Genomic DNA, 17,453 nt, shown 5'->3' on the forward strand with positions numbered 1-17,453 from the left:
TTTTGCGACCCGCAAATAGCAAGTCGCAATTTGCGAGTCGCAAACCTTATGCAATTGCAACTCGCAAATTGCGACTAGTCGCAAAAAGCCCAGTTTGCATGTCCCATTTACCACTAACTCAGAGCAGGTGGTAACCATTACCAAAGTATAAAAGGGGACCCAGAAGCCATCTGGGTTACTCAAGATGGCGGAGATATACCTGATAGCAGTGAGGAGGAGAGTCTACGCAGCCCAGCAGAGGAGGAGGAGGGGCCACAGACAGGAGAAGATATATAGAACCAGGCAGACTCTTTTTCAGCAAACTGAAGAGGAGATCTATGACAAATACCGCCTTAGCAGCGCAGCCATACTAGAATTAATAGATTTTCTGAAACCACAGCTAGAACACCAGACTCTGCGTGGCTGCGCCATTCCTACGCATGTGCAAGTACTATGCTCAGTCACCTCTTGGCCTCAGGGAGCTATCAGGGGGTCATTGCTGTGGCAGGTGGGGTATCCCAAAGTGCAGTGTCAAGGTTCCTCAGGGCCTTCCTAGATGCCTTAGTCACGCACATGTCTCACTTCATATACTTACCAAAGAATGAGGCAGAAATGAACAGCACCAAGCTGGACTTTTACCGCATTGCCCACTTTCCCCATGTCATAGGGTGTGTAGATGGGACACACATTCAAATATGCCCCCCTGCTAATCTGGAACACATTTTCCGCAACAGAAAGTGTACCCACTCACTCAACATACAGGTCGTTTGTGATGCCCATTATGTCATCACGGACATCGTAGCTAAGTTTCCAGGCAGTACCTATGACTCATACATTTTTAGGGATAGTGGGATACATCAACGCCTGGAACGTGGGGAATTCGGAGACGGTTACCTCCTAGGTAGAGCCACAGACACTTGCAGACATACACACAGGTCACTGTGCACGACAATCTGTACTTTTTGTGCCCAACAGGTGACAGTGCATATGCTCTTAGGCCTTGGATCATGACTCCGTTTTTGACACCCAGAACTGAATCTGAAAGGCAATACAACAGTGCGCATAAGAGGACCAGGAACCTGATAGAGCGCACCTTCGGACTCCTGAAGGCAAGATTCAGATGCCTCCACCGCAGTGGAGGTGCACTCCAATACACCCCCATTACCGCATTCAAAATTGTGGTTGCATGCGCCATCCTCCACAACATAGCCACCCGACGTGGGCTATCTCTCACCCCTGCAGATCCAGATCCTGATGATGAAGAGCAAGAACAACCACATCGCCATCATGGGGATCGGCGTATAGCTAATCAAGGCAGACTGAGACGGGACCACATTGCAACACAATATTTTGGACGGTACGTGTCAACTCCCACCATACTCAGCTATTAACCAAAAACTCAATTTGTTAAGTGGAACAAAAATAACTGTTTTATTACTGTAATTAAGAAACTATATACAAGTCGAAATTGTCCATGGGCAGGGAAATGCCAACCAGTCATGTGGCACATTAACGCCATGTGCCACATTTAATGGTCCTGGGTGTGATCTATGATCTCCTGCTCCTCCTGCCAGCCTGGCGGGTCCCTGCTGCGTCCGTGGTGCTGTGCCTACCACTCCTCAGCACCCTGCTGTCTGTGGCAGATACACTGCTCAATGTTGAGCCCTCCTCACTGTCTTGGGGAGTTTCCCCGGTGGCCCTTGACATTTCCCGTGTCTCCATAAGTTCTATTATGTGGGTGAGACGTCCCAGGCCCCTGGCAACATCCCCAGCAAAATGGCCCATCTCTATTTGCAGACCAACTGTCCTCCTCGACAGGCCTGTTGTATTAATGGCGAGCCTGCCGATCGATGTGGCCTTCCTGTCCAGTCGTTGCATTATCTGGCGATCTCTGCGCCGCCCAGCCTCTGCCTGGGCCAGCAGTCCTCCCGCCAGTTCCCTAATGGCAAGGGCAAGGTCCCCAGTGTTCTGGCACATCATGTCCATGCGTCTGTTGAGGCGCTGCATGCTTGCATGGTTGTTCCGCACAAAGCGGTGCAGCACACCATTAATCCTGCCCAATATTCTGTTCTGCAGGCGCTGACCCCGCAGCAGATGTGCCTCGCTGGTGGTTGGAGGAAGTCTCCCGGATGCAGACTGCAGCCCAGATGGTCGTGCCCTGCGACGCCTGCGCAGCGGTGGCTGCCCTGTGCTCCCACCTGTGACCTCCCTGCCTGTTGCTGGGGCAGCTTCTGGCGTGATTGTTGCAGCAGGTGTTACTACTGCAGGGATGCTGCTGACGGTGAAGGTGGGGGTGCTGGTGGGTCCTGGGGTGTCCTCCTGGGCCTGGGTGCTTGGGGTGCTGGTGGTGTCTTGCTGGAGACCTGTGGGACATGTGGAACAGACTGTCAGTGTCTACTATCTATTGCACACATCCTAATAAACATTTGCCTATGAACTGCCTATTTGACTACATTTCCCATAATGCATCATTCTGGCAATTTCTAACCTGAAATGGAGCTATTTTGGTTGTGCATGCCCCTGTGTACATGGTGGGTGGGGGTATGGCATTGATAGGGGTACAGGCTTCTCACATGGTACTCACCGGTTGATGTGCTGGGCTCTGATGTGTCCAGGTCCCCAAATCCACACACAGCCTCCTGCTCCAGAGTTTCTTCAACCCTTTCTTCCAGGGGTGTGGGTGGTGGCACAGATGATGGTCCCCCTCCAGTGCCTCTCATCTCCCGGAGCCTTTCAGCCACCCTCTCCTTGGTCCGGGAGCGGAGGTCATACCACCTCTTCTTAATGTCCTCGATTGTCCTGTGGCTCACACTCAGGGAATTGATTTTTTCTTGTATGTCCTGCCAGAGTATTTTTTTTGTGGCCTCAGGAACATTGAGGGCTGCTCTTCCAAAAAGCTCATCATGGTGCTGACAGCATTCCTCTGTCAGCACCTCCAGCTCCCTCTCAGAAAATTTGAGTTTTCTTTTTCGTGTGGTTCCCTCCATGGCAGCTGCTGATTGTTCTGTGTGAAGACTGGCAGTTATAAAAGGGTGTGGTCCTCCCTCCTCCCAGGTGTATTTGTAAACTTCCTGGCTGTGATGTCATCATCATGTGCCAGGAAGTGTTTCCAGAGTGTTCTGGTGTGCTTTCTGGAGTGTTCTGCTGCACCTGCAAGCAATTTCCGAGGTAATCGCAATTTGCGACACCTACTCGCTAATTGCGAGTTCGTTTTTTGCACACTCGCAAAAAGCGACCTCGCAATCTGCGGACTCGCACACTGCGTTGCGAGTCCGGCTGCGAGTCGCTAAATCGGATCGTTTTTTTTTCTGGCATTGCAAATTGCGACTCGCATTTTGCGAGTCGCATTAACTCGCAAAATGCGAGTCGCAATTTTTCTTTTTGCTACATCTGGCCCTAGATTCCCTTTGGGAGCAGATAGACATGTGGAGTTTGGGGTCTCTTAGCTCACAATTTAAAAATACATCTTTTAGTGAAGTTGGGTTTGAGATTGTGTGTTTGAAAATACCACTTTTAGAAAGTGGGCATTTTCTTGCTTAAACCATTCTGTGACTCTGCCTGTTTGTGGATTCCCTGTCTGGGTTAGTTTGACAGTTGGGCTGTTTACACCTCTCTTCTAGACAGTGACACAAAGGGAGCTGGGGTGTAGCCTGCATATCCTGATGAGCCATCTTTGCTTGGAGGGAGGGGAGAAGTGGTCACTTACCTGAAAGGGCTGTGCCTGCCCTCACACAATGCAGTCTCCAACACCCTGGTGTGTGTCTGGGGCCTGGCCTGGGCAAGGCAGCATCTCACAAACAAGAGAGACTTTCCTTTGAGGTAGGCCTACTTCAAAGACCAAAATGGGTATAAGAAGAGCACCTTAACTCCTGAAAAATTAGATCATTTCTGGACATCAAGAGGAACCTCTGTCAAGGAGAAGAGCTGAAGAGCTGAGGAGAAGTGCTGCCTAGCCTGTGACTGTGCTTTGTGGAGCTATCCTGCAGTTGCTGCTTCTGCCTGTGAAAGGGGACAAAGACTGGACTTTGTTGGGCATTCCTACTTGTGAAGAAATCTCCAAGGGCTTGTCCTGAGCTTGCCTCATGATGTTGACGTCTCAGGGCCATCAAAGACTTCCCCTGCCAGCACCTGGACTCTCTGCTGAGACTCCTGCCAAGTGGTGCCCTATCCAGTTCCTGGGGCCTTGAAAGGTGAAGCTGGTAGACCAAGACTGAAAATCCACACACAGACTGTCGTGCGGGTGACATTTTTGACGCGCCTTCTGAGACGCAGCTGAGAAATGACGCGCCGCCAGCTTTGCAGCTGAAATCTACGCTCTACCCTTTTTTGCATCTGGAAGATCGACGCACACGGCTGGAGAAATAACGCGCACCACCCGCTGACGGAGGCTGATAATGTCGCAACCCACATAGTGTTTTTTCTGATACCGTGCGGCAGGATTTTTGACACGAACCTCGCTGGGCGCGGAAAAACAATGCAAATCCTGCCTAGACTCGAGATGCTTGTCCAGATCAACGCATCGTTCTCCTGCGGAGAGGAAAAATGGTGCACACCAACCTGACCAGAGGAGGAACGACACACGGTCTCACTTGCGAGTGAGAAATCAACGCATCGCTGGCCTTTTCCAATGCACACACACCCGTACGGTGTTATTTTGATGCAGCCCAGGGACTTTTTCACGCCAACAGCAATAGCACTGTTTTCTAATGATTTAAGGCTCTTTTTGCTTTTAAATTCATAACTTGACTTGTGATTGGTGGACTTTTGCCTTTTGGTCTTGTTTTGTTTAGATAAACGTTATCTGTTTTTCCAAACCTGTGTCATGCCATTTTGTAGGGTTTTCACTGAGTTACTGTGTGTGTTGGTACAAATACTTTAAACCTAGACTCTGAAGTTAAGCCTGCCTGCTATTGCCAAGCTAACAAAGGGGTGAGCGGGGGTTAACTGTGGGTGATTCTCCTTTACCCTGACTAGAGTGAGAGTCCTTGCTTGGACAGGGGTAACCTGACTGTCAACCAACGACCCCATTTCTAACAATCCCAATGTTAGAATGTGATTTGACATTAAATAATTTATCTTAAATACTGTATTGCCTATTTTAGTTGTTGCTCCTTGTCCTGCTGACACACCCTAAAACCTGAGCTACGCCTACATAAGAGTGAGGCAAGGATGCTTTCAAGTAGTCTCTGGTTTGCCTAACTAGCACACTACTAGGATGTTTTCTGTTGTAGATTTGCCATAAATAGGTAAAGGTCGTTGGCAACTGCCCATGCAGACTGCCCGAGGGATTTCATGCAGTGCTTTTTTGTGTTGGATTGCTCCTCCATCCGTCCCTGCTCTATACCATAGAGACACTAATTAGTGTTACTAATTTAACAGTATCTAAGATTTTACACTGGTATAATCAGGACATACATGCTGTGGACTATTCCAGTTCGACAGGTGCCGGCCACCTGTGCTTTGTTAAAGTGGTGGGCATAGATTCTCCCAGTGCACCCTCTGCTCCTGTGAGAGTGAGCCACTTTCTGTATGGGTCTTAGGCAAAGACCCAAAACAACTAAGGGCCAGATGTAGCAAAGGTTTTTACCCATTCTGTGTCTATGGGAAAAAGTGTTCGTACATATGGCCCTAAAAAATACTAGTAACTTGCCCATTATGAGGCAAGAACAAAAATGGGGAGCACCCTTCCTGTTTCATTCGGGATAGCTTTGGCATTGTGAAGCAGGATATTTGTTCAAATATTCAAAATAAATTGTAGGTAGTTTAGAAACCTTCACTGACTACTGACACTCCTCCTCAGAACCCGTGCCTCATAGATATAGTTTGAATCTAAGAAATAGCGCCAGTGAGTATTGTCAAATTCCCAAAGGTAGCTTGGTTTAAAATGGTGAAATCAAATTTGCCATCACATGTGAGTTACATATTTTAGTTTTGGTATTAATGTGAAATCATTTACACAAGAACAAATGTAGGTGAAATAGTGAGGTATTCTCACTTACCATCTTCCAGCCCAGAGCTTTTAAGGAGACACTCAATGCTTAGGATGAGAAGAAAGGGCTGAACTGAGTTTTCTACCCTGTCACTTGCTAGCTAGTAATCGGTCTGAGATCATTTAGCTCATTTCAAGAAAGGGCCTGATCCATACTCATTCTTCTTTATATAGTACATCCTAGGATAGGACCACCATAGGTCCTGGGACGCTTTTGTCATGGACTGACGTGACTATAGTTGGAGGGCAGAAAACAGCTCCTTGTGCAATACTGTCCTGAGACAGGAGTGATTGGAGGCCTAGAGCCTGACTAAGAGTGCCTCATAATATTCTGATCCACGAGTAATTATTGGATGTGTTAAATAACTCAGTCTTCATTAAATTTCTGCAGGTCAAACCTGCGGAAATTTAACAGGGGAGAATAGAAGGTATCACGCGGATTTTTTGGTGCGTTAAATGCCAAAATCCAAATGTTATTCCCCATAAATCATAATAGGTGACATTGATCGCACCTGATAAATAACATACCCTGTAGCTGCATTATTTATTAGGGGCGATAAATAATGCCCCCAATCCTAACCAGACCTTGTATATGTGTGTGTGTGTGTGTGTGTATGTCTGTGTCTGTGTGTATGTGTGCATGCATCCATGTGTATGAGTGTATGCAAGAGCTCATGATGTTGAAGCTAAAATGTTCCATTCTTGTAACTAGCACTCTGAAATTCCTCATGATTTATTTGGTATTTATTATTTCGCTTCTTCTATAAGGCCAGTTTAAAAAAAACACACATAATTGGAACAATGCTAAATCTGAAAATATACATTTATTTATATTGGTGTGTGGTGGTGCTCCGAGCTTGCTCCCTCATAATCACCTCATACTTTGGTCAGAAACATATGATGGCTAGGACAGTGATATTATTATATTTGGAAAACACAAATGATTATACATTAGTACATCAGGTGACAACAAGGGACAGATGGCTTTCTAAAGGTGAACTCATACATTTTAGCATGCATTTTATAACAAAATGGGTGCAAACGGATCTTTTTCTCTTTTATGATGTTGACAAATAGAGTAGAAAGTGTTGTCTATCAGCTATATAAGGATTGAGCCTTTGTTCTACAAATTTTTATAAACTGCTTAACCAATCTAGTTGCTCAGCCACTGGACAAAATACCATCCAATTACTACAGTGAATACATTTCATCAGCACTTTCTTTAGATTCTGCATGTTGTCAGTTTCTGACATATGCATATTTAAAGTCAATATTGTTCCACTTCTCGTTAGTAGAATACTTTTTCCAGATAGCTGTTCAAGAACATCCCAGTTGGGTCAAGTTTCTCTCTGATGGAGCAGAACTTCAGAAATCCTGGGTACATCTTCTCAAAGTCTCTTCGAACGCAAGTGTGAGCCTGGAAGGAAATGTGTACAATCAGATGAAACACAAAGGCACCAAGGAAGTTCATGTAACGATCATTTGATGGAAGGGTTCCTAACTCTAAGTTCTAGTTTTCACTGTCACAGACCTTACTAAGTGATGTGTAGCTGCTGCTATGAGACAGGAAGTTCAAGGGTATTGCAAAACAGCGAATAGACTGCAGTGGAGGGCAAATCCCAAGGATGTGTCCCCTTTTTTTATTTTCACGTTTTCTCCCTTTCTGCATTAGTGTTTGCTTCCCTCCTTCCATCTCCTATTACGTGATAAGCTCCACACGTGGGAAAACTTTTGCCAGGAGGGTGGATCCTAGGACTGTGGCCAGGAAGAGTAGGTCTGGTGTACACTGGTAAGAAATTAGGCCATACTGCTAGGGCAGTGTTTCCCAACCTGCGGTCCGGGGACCCTCAGGGGTCCGCAACAGCTTAGAAAATTAAATAATAACAGAATAATAAAGTGTATATAAATAATGTGGCTAAAAGTACAACTGAACATTTTAAAATATGCTGTAAATGTCAAGGACTTTGAAATTGAAGGCAAAAAATTAAAGTAGAATCCTCAGACCTATTTGTGAGAGCAGTGCAGGTGCATCAAACAGAATATAGTATGGAAGATGTGTGGCTTCAATTGAATATAGAAAAGCCCCAACCTTCATATTAAAACTATATTTTATAATTTATATTTGCAAATTTAAAATGTGTTATCATTTGTGTATGTGTCTGATGAATTATTGGTTCTGTATTTTGTGCGTATTATTTTGCATTTCAAATCATTGACAATGTGTAGGCCAGGGTCCCCGGCTTCCAGGAATGACTTAGTTGGGGTCCCCGGATTCCAACAATGATTCAGTGGGGGTCCCTTGGTTCCATTAATGATAAAGTGGGGGTCCACAAAAGTCAAAAGGGAACCAGTGTGCTAGGGAAATAAAGACACAGAAATGGAATACTGTGGCACCCTTGTGTTTGCGTTAACCTATGAAAGGAAAGCTTATTATCCACTTTAATGTCTGAAGACAAAAGTAAACTGACCCCAAGCAAATCCAAGCACTAATAATGTGAGGAGAACCCAGATGGCTTCTAGCCTTCAACCCTGAAGCAGGAATACCCCAGTTTAAATTACCCCGCATGTGGGGTAGGACTGTCACATTCAGCACTTCATGAGTTTTATTCTGGTGTGTGAAGCTGCAAAGTTAAATGCTTTGCACCTTTTAAAAATAATCTTCCAGGTTAATAAAGTGCAAAGATGAGGCAGTTCAAAAAAAGAAAGGCGGCAAATGGTCCCTACTAGATGAAGGTAAAGTTGGTCATCACCTTTCTGAAGCCCCCAGGCTGCCCATATGTTGTTCTCTGCTGCCAGATGTCCCAGGCTAAGACATCTGGCAGCAGACAGCAACAAGGAGTGGTGGCTCAAGAAAGGATTTTGAGTTGATCAGTGCTTAATTTGTGCTTGTTTCCGGTATGGAGCACCTGCACTTATTTTTGAGGGCTGATGCTTATTCTTCTGCCTCAAGCATTTGCTGCGAGCAAAAGACACATATGGGAAAGACGGAGGAAGAGAAAAACAAAAAATTGTCACAATGGGAGAAAGCAGAAAGCAGCAGAATTGAGCTGAAAGAGCAGAAAGTGGCTGTAAATGGGTTGAAGAGGCCCGAGATGGCTTCTGGATTACGCTGCCTCAGTATTCCGTGTTCCCACATTTAATTGCAGCAGCCGCGTGTTTAAGAGGAGGGCTTTGGGCACTGGCACATTTTTATTTACAAATTAAGCACTGGTCCTGATGCCACTCAAGGCTCGGTGTAGCGGACTGTAGATAAAATGAGTCCCGGCAGTACGTGTTCCGCTGGACAGAACATACTGCTGCAGGGTGAAGGTTGGACGAAACTGGTCTTTGCCTTTGGCAAAGTCAGAAAACTCTGCCTTGAAAGTTTGTGAGTCTCCCTTTTTGAAGGTTTTCTGTTTTCCTCAACCTCCGTCTTTCCCACATGAGTGTTTTTCCTACTCCTGCTTTCTGTAAATATCTGATGCTGAAAAATAAGTGCTGGCCCCACAAGGAACCAGCTCAAATTAAGCACTGCAGAAGGCCCACCACCAAGGACTGAAGAAGAAAAAAACTTTACGATTCTCACAAGCAGTGGAAGGACATAGGGCGGTTTGCAACATCCTGGACCCAGAAACCGACAGGATAGCTTCTTCCAATTCACTCGCTAATGGACACACTGTTAAGATGGATGGAAAATTGAAAGCTGACTTGTTTCAAAAACTTTGGGTGAAATTGTTTTGCCAAGTGGGTCTGTTTTACATGTCAGGCAAATGCAATATAATGGCTGTACAACTTGGACCAAACTCTCACGCGTGTGTCTATGTGAGGTGGACTCCTATTAAAGGAAATATTTATATTATGTAAATGTGCCCTTTTATGGTTTATATGGAAACATTAACTGTCATTTTAGCCTTCACACCTTTTGGGACGGTTCAACTATAAATGTTTTGCACTACCGGAAATTAACTAAAGTCAGCTGGATGAGACATGATGCTCATTTGATGTGATATGGATGATCCAGCAAAGCTCTTATGAATTGTTGATCCAATATGTTGTAGAGAAACGCTGCAAAGATACATGCTTTGTCAAACAACTCTAAAATCCAAAAAGTGACAGATATGGAAAATCTTTATGATTTATGGACCGGAAAATTCTGCTGCATTTTAATATGAACTTTGCAGCGCTGATGCAATTACCAGAGCTCACAAGTTGCTCATGTTGTTATGTTTTTCTCTGCACATGTTTGTCTTATTATGTTGTTGCTTGTTTTTGTTTTCCGATGAGCTTTTGAGCTTTGAAGCTACTCTTCCTGGCATATGGAGCTGTACAAATGAAATAAAGACAATACACACATTTTACAATGTTTTGTACCTTTGCCCAGTGTGGTCTTCCTCCAACTTTCTTCATGATCGCCTCATATTCTGACCAATATTCTTGCAATGGGACGTCTTTTCCATATGGCCTAAACACACAATGGATGAATGAATTCAAAAAGATATAGCGAGTAGATTAGTTTACTGCATTGCACCTTGCCCTTTGGGCTACCTAGAGCCTACCTTAGGGGTGCCTTACATGTACTAAAAGGGAAGGGTTGGGTCTGGCAAGTGTGTGCATTTGCTAGGTCGACATGGCAGTTTGAAACTGCACACATTGACACTGCAATGGCAGGTCTGAGACATGTTTACAGCGTCACTCATATGGGTGGCACAATTAGTGCTGCAGGACTACTAGTGTCATTTGATTTACAGGCTCTGGATACACATGGTGCACTATACTAGGGATTTACTAGTAAATCAAATATGCCAATCATGGATAACCAATCATAATCACAATTTACACGGGGGCACTCAAACTTTAGCACTGATCAGCAGTGGTAAAGTGCCCAGAGTACTAAAACCAGCAAAAACATAATCCAGCACACAGTCACAAATGCAGGCAGCAGAGGCAAAAAGACAGGGTAAACCACGCCAAGGATGCCAGGTCTAACAATCACCTTGAAGTAACTTGCCTTGTCACAGATAGCTATGAAACGTAACATCTCCCTGGCAAGAAAGGTTTGGTTAGGGGGACTTGAAAGTCATGGAGACTTAAAAGTTAGTTGCAGTCTTGCCCTGTTTGTGTTGATTTAAGCACAGTGCACTTTACTTTCACCACATTCCTAAAGGCAGTGTCAGACTGAGGCAGAAAATAGGCCCCGGAACCAAAGTAAGAGTGGTCCCATTACCGAAACAGAGCCGAACTATAAACAAGGCACACTGTCCCTGTTTGTGCCACAGTGTACCTTTAAACATGTGCGCTGGGCACAAACTGGCACAGTTTAATTTATTGTAAATAATGAGCTGCCCCCAGGACAGGGCATTTAGTGGAATACAGAGTGGCTGTCTAAAGCCATGTCTTTCACTTAAGGGAAGGAACAGAGATTCCCATGTAGGTGGGTGCAGATGGCCGTCCAGATGGCTGCTTTTAGGAGGTGCCCGAATGTGCTCTACTTCTTTGTGGTGCATTGTCAGTGTACTTCCTAAGGGTTGGTTTGCCTCACCGCCCACATGAAGTGGGCGCCTCTGAAGGAATTATTTCAATTATTGTTTGTTAGTACTTTTTAGTTGGAACATTCAGTATCCAATTAAGCCGAATAAATTGATGAATATAATTTATGTTGAAATAACCTCTGAGGGCCTAGAAAAAAGATAGGTGAGTAACCAGTGCTATGGTATGAAAATCAACAGTTTTAAAAATGTCAGGAAAACATGTATATAAACATTCCATACAAAACAAGGAAGTACAAACAAATAAATGAAAGGCCACACATATGCAAAATCCAGCAGATAAGACTTTCAAATGTCTGATATATTTGAATTTACAGGAGGTTCTAAGTGGTGAATAATAGAACCGAGCCTAACCACCAAAATCTTAAGAATAAAAATGCAAAAGATTTTAATACAAATTGTTCTATTTTATATGGGTTGATGTGTGCGAGCTGTTGATGTTTTGGTCTCTAAATGGTAAACTTCCAGGAGACCGTACTCGGGAATTGATGTGTATAAAAAGGACCTTCCAAGCAGACAATACCTTCAAGTCCAAGCCAATATACTTTAAATATGTGAATCTAATTTCATAGTGTTTCATTCACATAGAGATTCTGATATTCATCAATTAATTTGGTTTGATTGGATCCTGAATGTCCAATCTAAAAACTGATAAGAAAAGGTAAAGTAAATAATTCCTTCAGCAGTTTCTTGTTGTTCATACTATTTACCCGTCTCCTGAGAGATGATTGGGTTACCCTATTGTGTTCTGCACATCCATATTACAGTGTGGTTGCAAAGGCATGGAATGACCTCCTGAGAACATCAAAGCCTCCTCCTCACTTCTTGAGTTCCACAAGGAAGCTGAAGACCTGCCTCTTCATATAATCTTTTAATATCAAAAGGAGTGTAACCACTTGTTATTCACCAAGGAGTCCCTCTAGTTTCTTTTGGGAGACCCTCACCAGCTATTTTCTACCACAAGTATATTATTTCTCCGGTGTACTCATAGCTAATAGCATCATCCTGGGGTCTCATCCTTCCCCTAACCAAGGGGATAATGTCCACACAAGTCCAGGAAACTATTAGGGTTATATGAACAAAAATACTAATAAGTTCAGTGAAAGTGATCTAAAAATGCCTCTTTCACTCAGTTACAATCGAACTTTACTATGGCTGGGACATGGTATGCTTAAAAACAAATATAATGTGATAGTAATGAATTATGTGTCCTTCACATATATCAGGTAAGGTTGACATGTTTCAGCCCACTCTTGCCCAAAAGGGTCATAGGCTTTCTTCAGGACCAAGGAATATGAAGGCGAAGAAGGGGGATGAATTTGTTTCTCCTTAACTGTTTAACATGTTTACACCCATTTAAAGTGATAACCAAGGTTTTAACTATGAGTTCAACTAAGGCATTAATAATTAATACTAATGTGAAAAGAATATCCCCTGCAGGATTTGTAGATATGGGCCTCTGCCCCGAGTTACCCAACATGTGCGTTTTTGTACACTTTTGCATTTTTAAGACTGGGTTCTGTAAAGTGTTGTAACCCACGGGGTGGGCGGTGTCTGTAGTATGGAGGGGAAACCTCAAGAAGTCCTTCTGAGTAGAACTACTGACCAGTAACTAAATTGTACTATAATGGGCACAACCAAATCCATTTTGATTCCACTGTGTGTACACTGTATACAAAATTGATGAGGAAGGTCACCTTCCAGGCAGGCTATGTGAATTGCAGAACCTGGCACAGTCCTAACCTTTAGGAAGTTAATGAAATTACTGTGTATGAGAGAGCAGGAGATAGGAGTGTCTCTGACGTTCCCCTAGGGATGCTTCTGACAAAAGTTAGCTGCTTGGCAAATGTGAAGGTCCTCATTTGTGCACCAGTACTTTGGGGAGCCCCGAGAAAAAGCTTCCTAGATCCCACCATCACCTGCAGCTGGAGCCAATACACCAAATGGTATAACTTTCTAAACATCTTTTGTGGGCAGAGACTAGGAACTACAAAACACCTATGAGGACTATTTAAGAGTGACTGGAGCTTATACCCAGTGATCCAGGATTTCTTATGCCAAAGGGAGGCAGCACCCATCAGGGGATAGAATGACCTCTGTGATCCAGCTCTAACTGCCAGCTTCCCAAAAAGGTTACAGACCACCCCCCCAAAAGACTGTAACATCCTGCTGAGTGTCTGTCTTGGAAAGGAGACAGCTGCACTCAGAAGGGGATTGGAGGCGTCCCTTGAAAGTGCCCCTTGAAAAATCCACTGAGAGCTCCCTGTTGTGGATCCTGTTGGCGTGCTATGTGGTGGAGTGCTCCTGGCTCCGAATTAGACTACCCAGGGGAGCCAGTTAAGTGATCAACCATAGAAGGATTGTGCCATTGAATGTATGCCCTGTGCAGTAGCGTACTACAGAAGAAAGAAATCCTAGAGCCAGTATCGCCGTCATCACTGTCCCTCAGTGTGATTGTGTTGCTTCATGGTGTGATCCAGCATGAAGAGCCCACTTTAAGAAAAAGGTATGTGGCTGGGCACTCAGTCCTCATCATCCTATTTGTCTGCACCAGTGGGTGTGCCAACATGATCTCCAACTTGGAGCGCTTGTCTGGAATGAGCACTTCCCTTTCGGTTCTCGCAAAGCACCCAGGAAGGGGCCAGCGAAGACTGGCACAAGCACCAATGGAGACTAAACTGATTCTAGATCCTAGTTACAGCTGTAGTTGCTCCCTGGTGGAGTCGGCTACAAAATGGAAGGGGAGGATAAACCTTTCAGAACACTGGAAATGGGACAAATATCCTATACGGGTAACTGGAAATATGAATACTTGAAGTTTTAAGTAACAATAGCACCAAAAAACATTAACTGCCAACCGGGATCATCTGATTGCACTTGACTGGTACGTATCAATCTATCAATCAGTGATTTATAAAGCACGGCTTATCACCCGTAAGGTCTCAAGGCGCTGTTTGTGGGCGTGCTGCTCAGTCGAAGAGCCAGGTCTTGAGGTCCTTCCTGAACTGCTTTAGTGATGCGGTCTGCCTGAGCCTGAGGGGTAGCGTGTTCCATGTCCGGGCTGCTAGACAGGAGAAGGATCTCCTACCTCGCATAAGGATCTACTACCTAGCATAAGGATCTCCTACGTATGTGTAAGTTGAGGCCAACCACATTGGAGTGCTGGTTGGATACATGAAAACAGGATACAGGTTGGACTCGGCTGAAAGTTTTACCATTGGACTTTGTCTCTGAAATAGAAGTAAAAAATCTTCAGCAGTGAAAGGCAGAAGGTTGCGACCGAATAGGTACTCCATGTCAGCTGATAGCCATTGGACGAGGTCTCATAAATCCTTTGACTTTTAGTGGGAAAGCTCAGAGTGGGAGCAATTTGAAGTTTGAACCCAAAGAAGGTACCTTGTCGGATGGATACTTTTCCCCATTGCCCAGTGAAGATTCCGACCTTGAACTTAGTCAGTTTTTGGAGATCAGATTTTTCCAGCAGGGCAAGTCTGCATGCTGTAGCCAAAGAGAGCACTGTGAGGCCAGATATCTTCTCCACAAGTTCCAGTGGAATTCGATTTGCTGTTGTGGGAAAGCACAGAGTGGGACCAACCTGAATCTTTTGTCCAGCAGCAACACCTTTGTTGCATCAGTTTGGCTTGGCAAGTTGGTCTCGGTCCTCCCAGAGGTCTTTGGAGCCAAACGTTTCCAAACCTCAGGTCCAGGATATTTTAGCAGAAGTACACTTTGACATCAGCCAAGGGTCCAGGACTTCGGGAACAGTGCTTGGGGGGCTGACATGGCATCCTTGGTGTGGCTTTCCCTGTAACATTTTGCCTTAAACCTTCCTGTTTGCTGACTGTGAGAAGGTAGCCTCTTTCTAGCCTTGTTACCCCCACTTTTGGCCTGTTTGTGAGTGTATGTCAGGGTGTTTGTCACTGTTTTCACTGTCTCACTGGGATCCTGATAGCCAGGCCTCAGTGCTCATAGTGAAAACACCATGTTTTCAGTATGGTTGTTATGTGTCACTGGGATCCTGCTGGTCAGGACCCCAGTGCTCATAGGTTTGTGGCCTATATGTATGTGTCACTGGGACCCTGTCACACAGGGCCCCAGTGCTCATAGGTGTGCATGTGTATGTTCCCTGTGTGGTGCCTAACTGTCTCACTGAGGCTCTGCTAACCAGAGCCTCAGTGGTTGTGCTCTCTCATTACTTTCAAATTGTCACTGACAGGCTAGTGACCATTTTTACCAATTTACATTGGCTTACTGGAACACCCTTATAATTCCCTAGTATATGGTACTGAGGTACCCAGGGTATTGGGGTTCCAGGAGATCCCTATGGGCTGCAGCATTTCTTTTGCCACCCATAGGGAGCTCTGACAATTCTTACACAGGCCTGCCACTGCAGCCTGAGTGAAATAACATCCACGTTATTTCACAGCCATTTTTCACTGCACTTAAGTAACTTATAAGTCACCTATATGTCTAACCTTTACCTAGTAAAGGTTAGGTGCAAAGTTACTTAGTGTGAGGGCACCCTGGCACTAGCCAAGGTGCCCCTACATTGTTCAGAGCCAATTTACTGAACTTTGTGAGTGCGGGGACACCATTACACGCGTGCACTACATATAGGTCACTACCTATATGTAGCTTCACCATGGTAACTCCGAATATGGCCATGTAACATGTCTATGATCATGGAATTGCCCCCTCTATGCCATCCTGGCATTGTTGGTACAATTCCATGATCCCAGTGGTCTGTAGCACAGACCCTGGTACTGCCAGACTGCCCTTCCTGGGGTTTCACTGCAGCTGCTGCTGCTGCCAACCCCTCAGACAGGCAGCTGCCCTCCTGGGGTCCAGCCAGGCCTGGCCCAGGATGGCAGAACAAAGAACTTCCTCTGAGAGAGGGTGTGACACCCTCTCCCTTTGGAAAATGGTGTGAAGGCAGGGGAGGAGTAGCCTCCCCCAGCCTCTGGAAATGCTTTGTTGGGCACAGATGTGCCCAATTCTGCATAAGCCAGTCTACACCGGTTCAGGGACCCCTTAGCCCCTGCTCTGGCGCGAAACTGGACAAAGGAAAGGGGAGTGACCACTCCCCTGACCTGCACCTCCCCTGGGAGGTGTCCAGAGCTCCTCCAGTGTGCTCCAGACCTCTGCCATCTTGGAAACAGAGGTGCTGCTGGCACACTGGACTGCTCTGAGTGGCCAGTGCCACCAGGTGACGTCAGAGACTCCTGCTGATAGGCTCCTTCAGGTGTTAGTAGCCTTTCCTCTCTCCTAGGTAGCCAAACCCTCTTTTCTGGCTATTTAGGGTCTCTGTCTCTGGGGAAACTTTAGATAACGAATGCATGAGCTCAGCCGAGTTCCTCTGCATCTCCCTCTTCACCTTCTGATAAGGAATCGACCGCTGACCGCGCTGGAAGCCTGCAAACCTGCAACATAGTAGCAAAGACGACTACTGCAACTCTGTAACGCTGATCCTGCCTCCTTCTCGACTGTTTTCCTGCTTGTGCATGCTGTGGGGGTAGTCTGCCTCCTCTCTGCACCAGAAGCTCCGAAGAAATCTCCCGTGGGTCGACGGAATCTTCCCCCCTGCAACCGCAGGCACCAAAAAGCTGCATTTCCGGTCCCTTGGGTCTCCTCTCAGCACGACGAGCGAGGTCCCTCGAATCCAGCGACACCGTCCAAGTGACCCCCACAGTCCAGTGACTCTTCAGCCCAAGTTTGGTGGAGGTAAGTCCTTGCCTCACCTCGCTGGGCTGCATTGCTGGGAACCGCGACTTTGCAAGCTTCTCCGGCCCCTGTGCACTTCCGGCGGAAATCCTGTGTGCACAGCCAAGCCTGGGTCCACGGCACTCTAACCTGCATTGCACGACTTTCTAAGTTGGTCTCCGGCGACGTGGGACTCCTTTGTGCAACTTCGGCGAGCACCGTTTCACGCATCCTCGTAGTGCCTGTTTCTGGCACTTCTC

General features: G+C 45.7%; 1 protein-coding gene across 1 annotated transcript in view; it reads right to left on the reverse strand.

Moving 5' to 3' along the window:
• Window positions 1–6,773: 6,773 nt before the first annotated feature.
• LOC138295433 (L-gulonolactone oxidase-like) overlaps window positions 6,774–17,453 on the reverse strand; it is a 605,777-nt gene continuing 595,097 nt past the window's right edge. The window contains exons 11-12 of the mRNA XM_069233730.1: window positions 10,319–10,409; window positions 6,774–7,385 (exon numbers count right to left, since the gene is read on the reverse strand). Coding sequence (XP_069089831.1) covers window positions 7,257–7,385; window positions 10,319–10,409 — 220 coding nt within the window. The 3' untranslated portion in view covers window positions 6,774–7,256. The remainder of the gene's footprint in view (window positions 7,386–10,318; window positions 10,410–17,453) is intronic.

The sequence above is a fragment of the Pleurodeles waltl genome, chromosome 5 (genome assembly GCF_031143425.1).
Source record: "Pleurodeles waltl isolate 20211129_DDA chromosome 5, aPleWal1.hap1.20221129, whole genome shotgun sequence".
NCBI lineage: Eukaryota > Metazoa > Chordata > Amphibia > Caudata > Salamandridae > Pleurodeles > Pleurodeles waltl.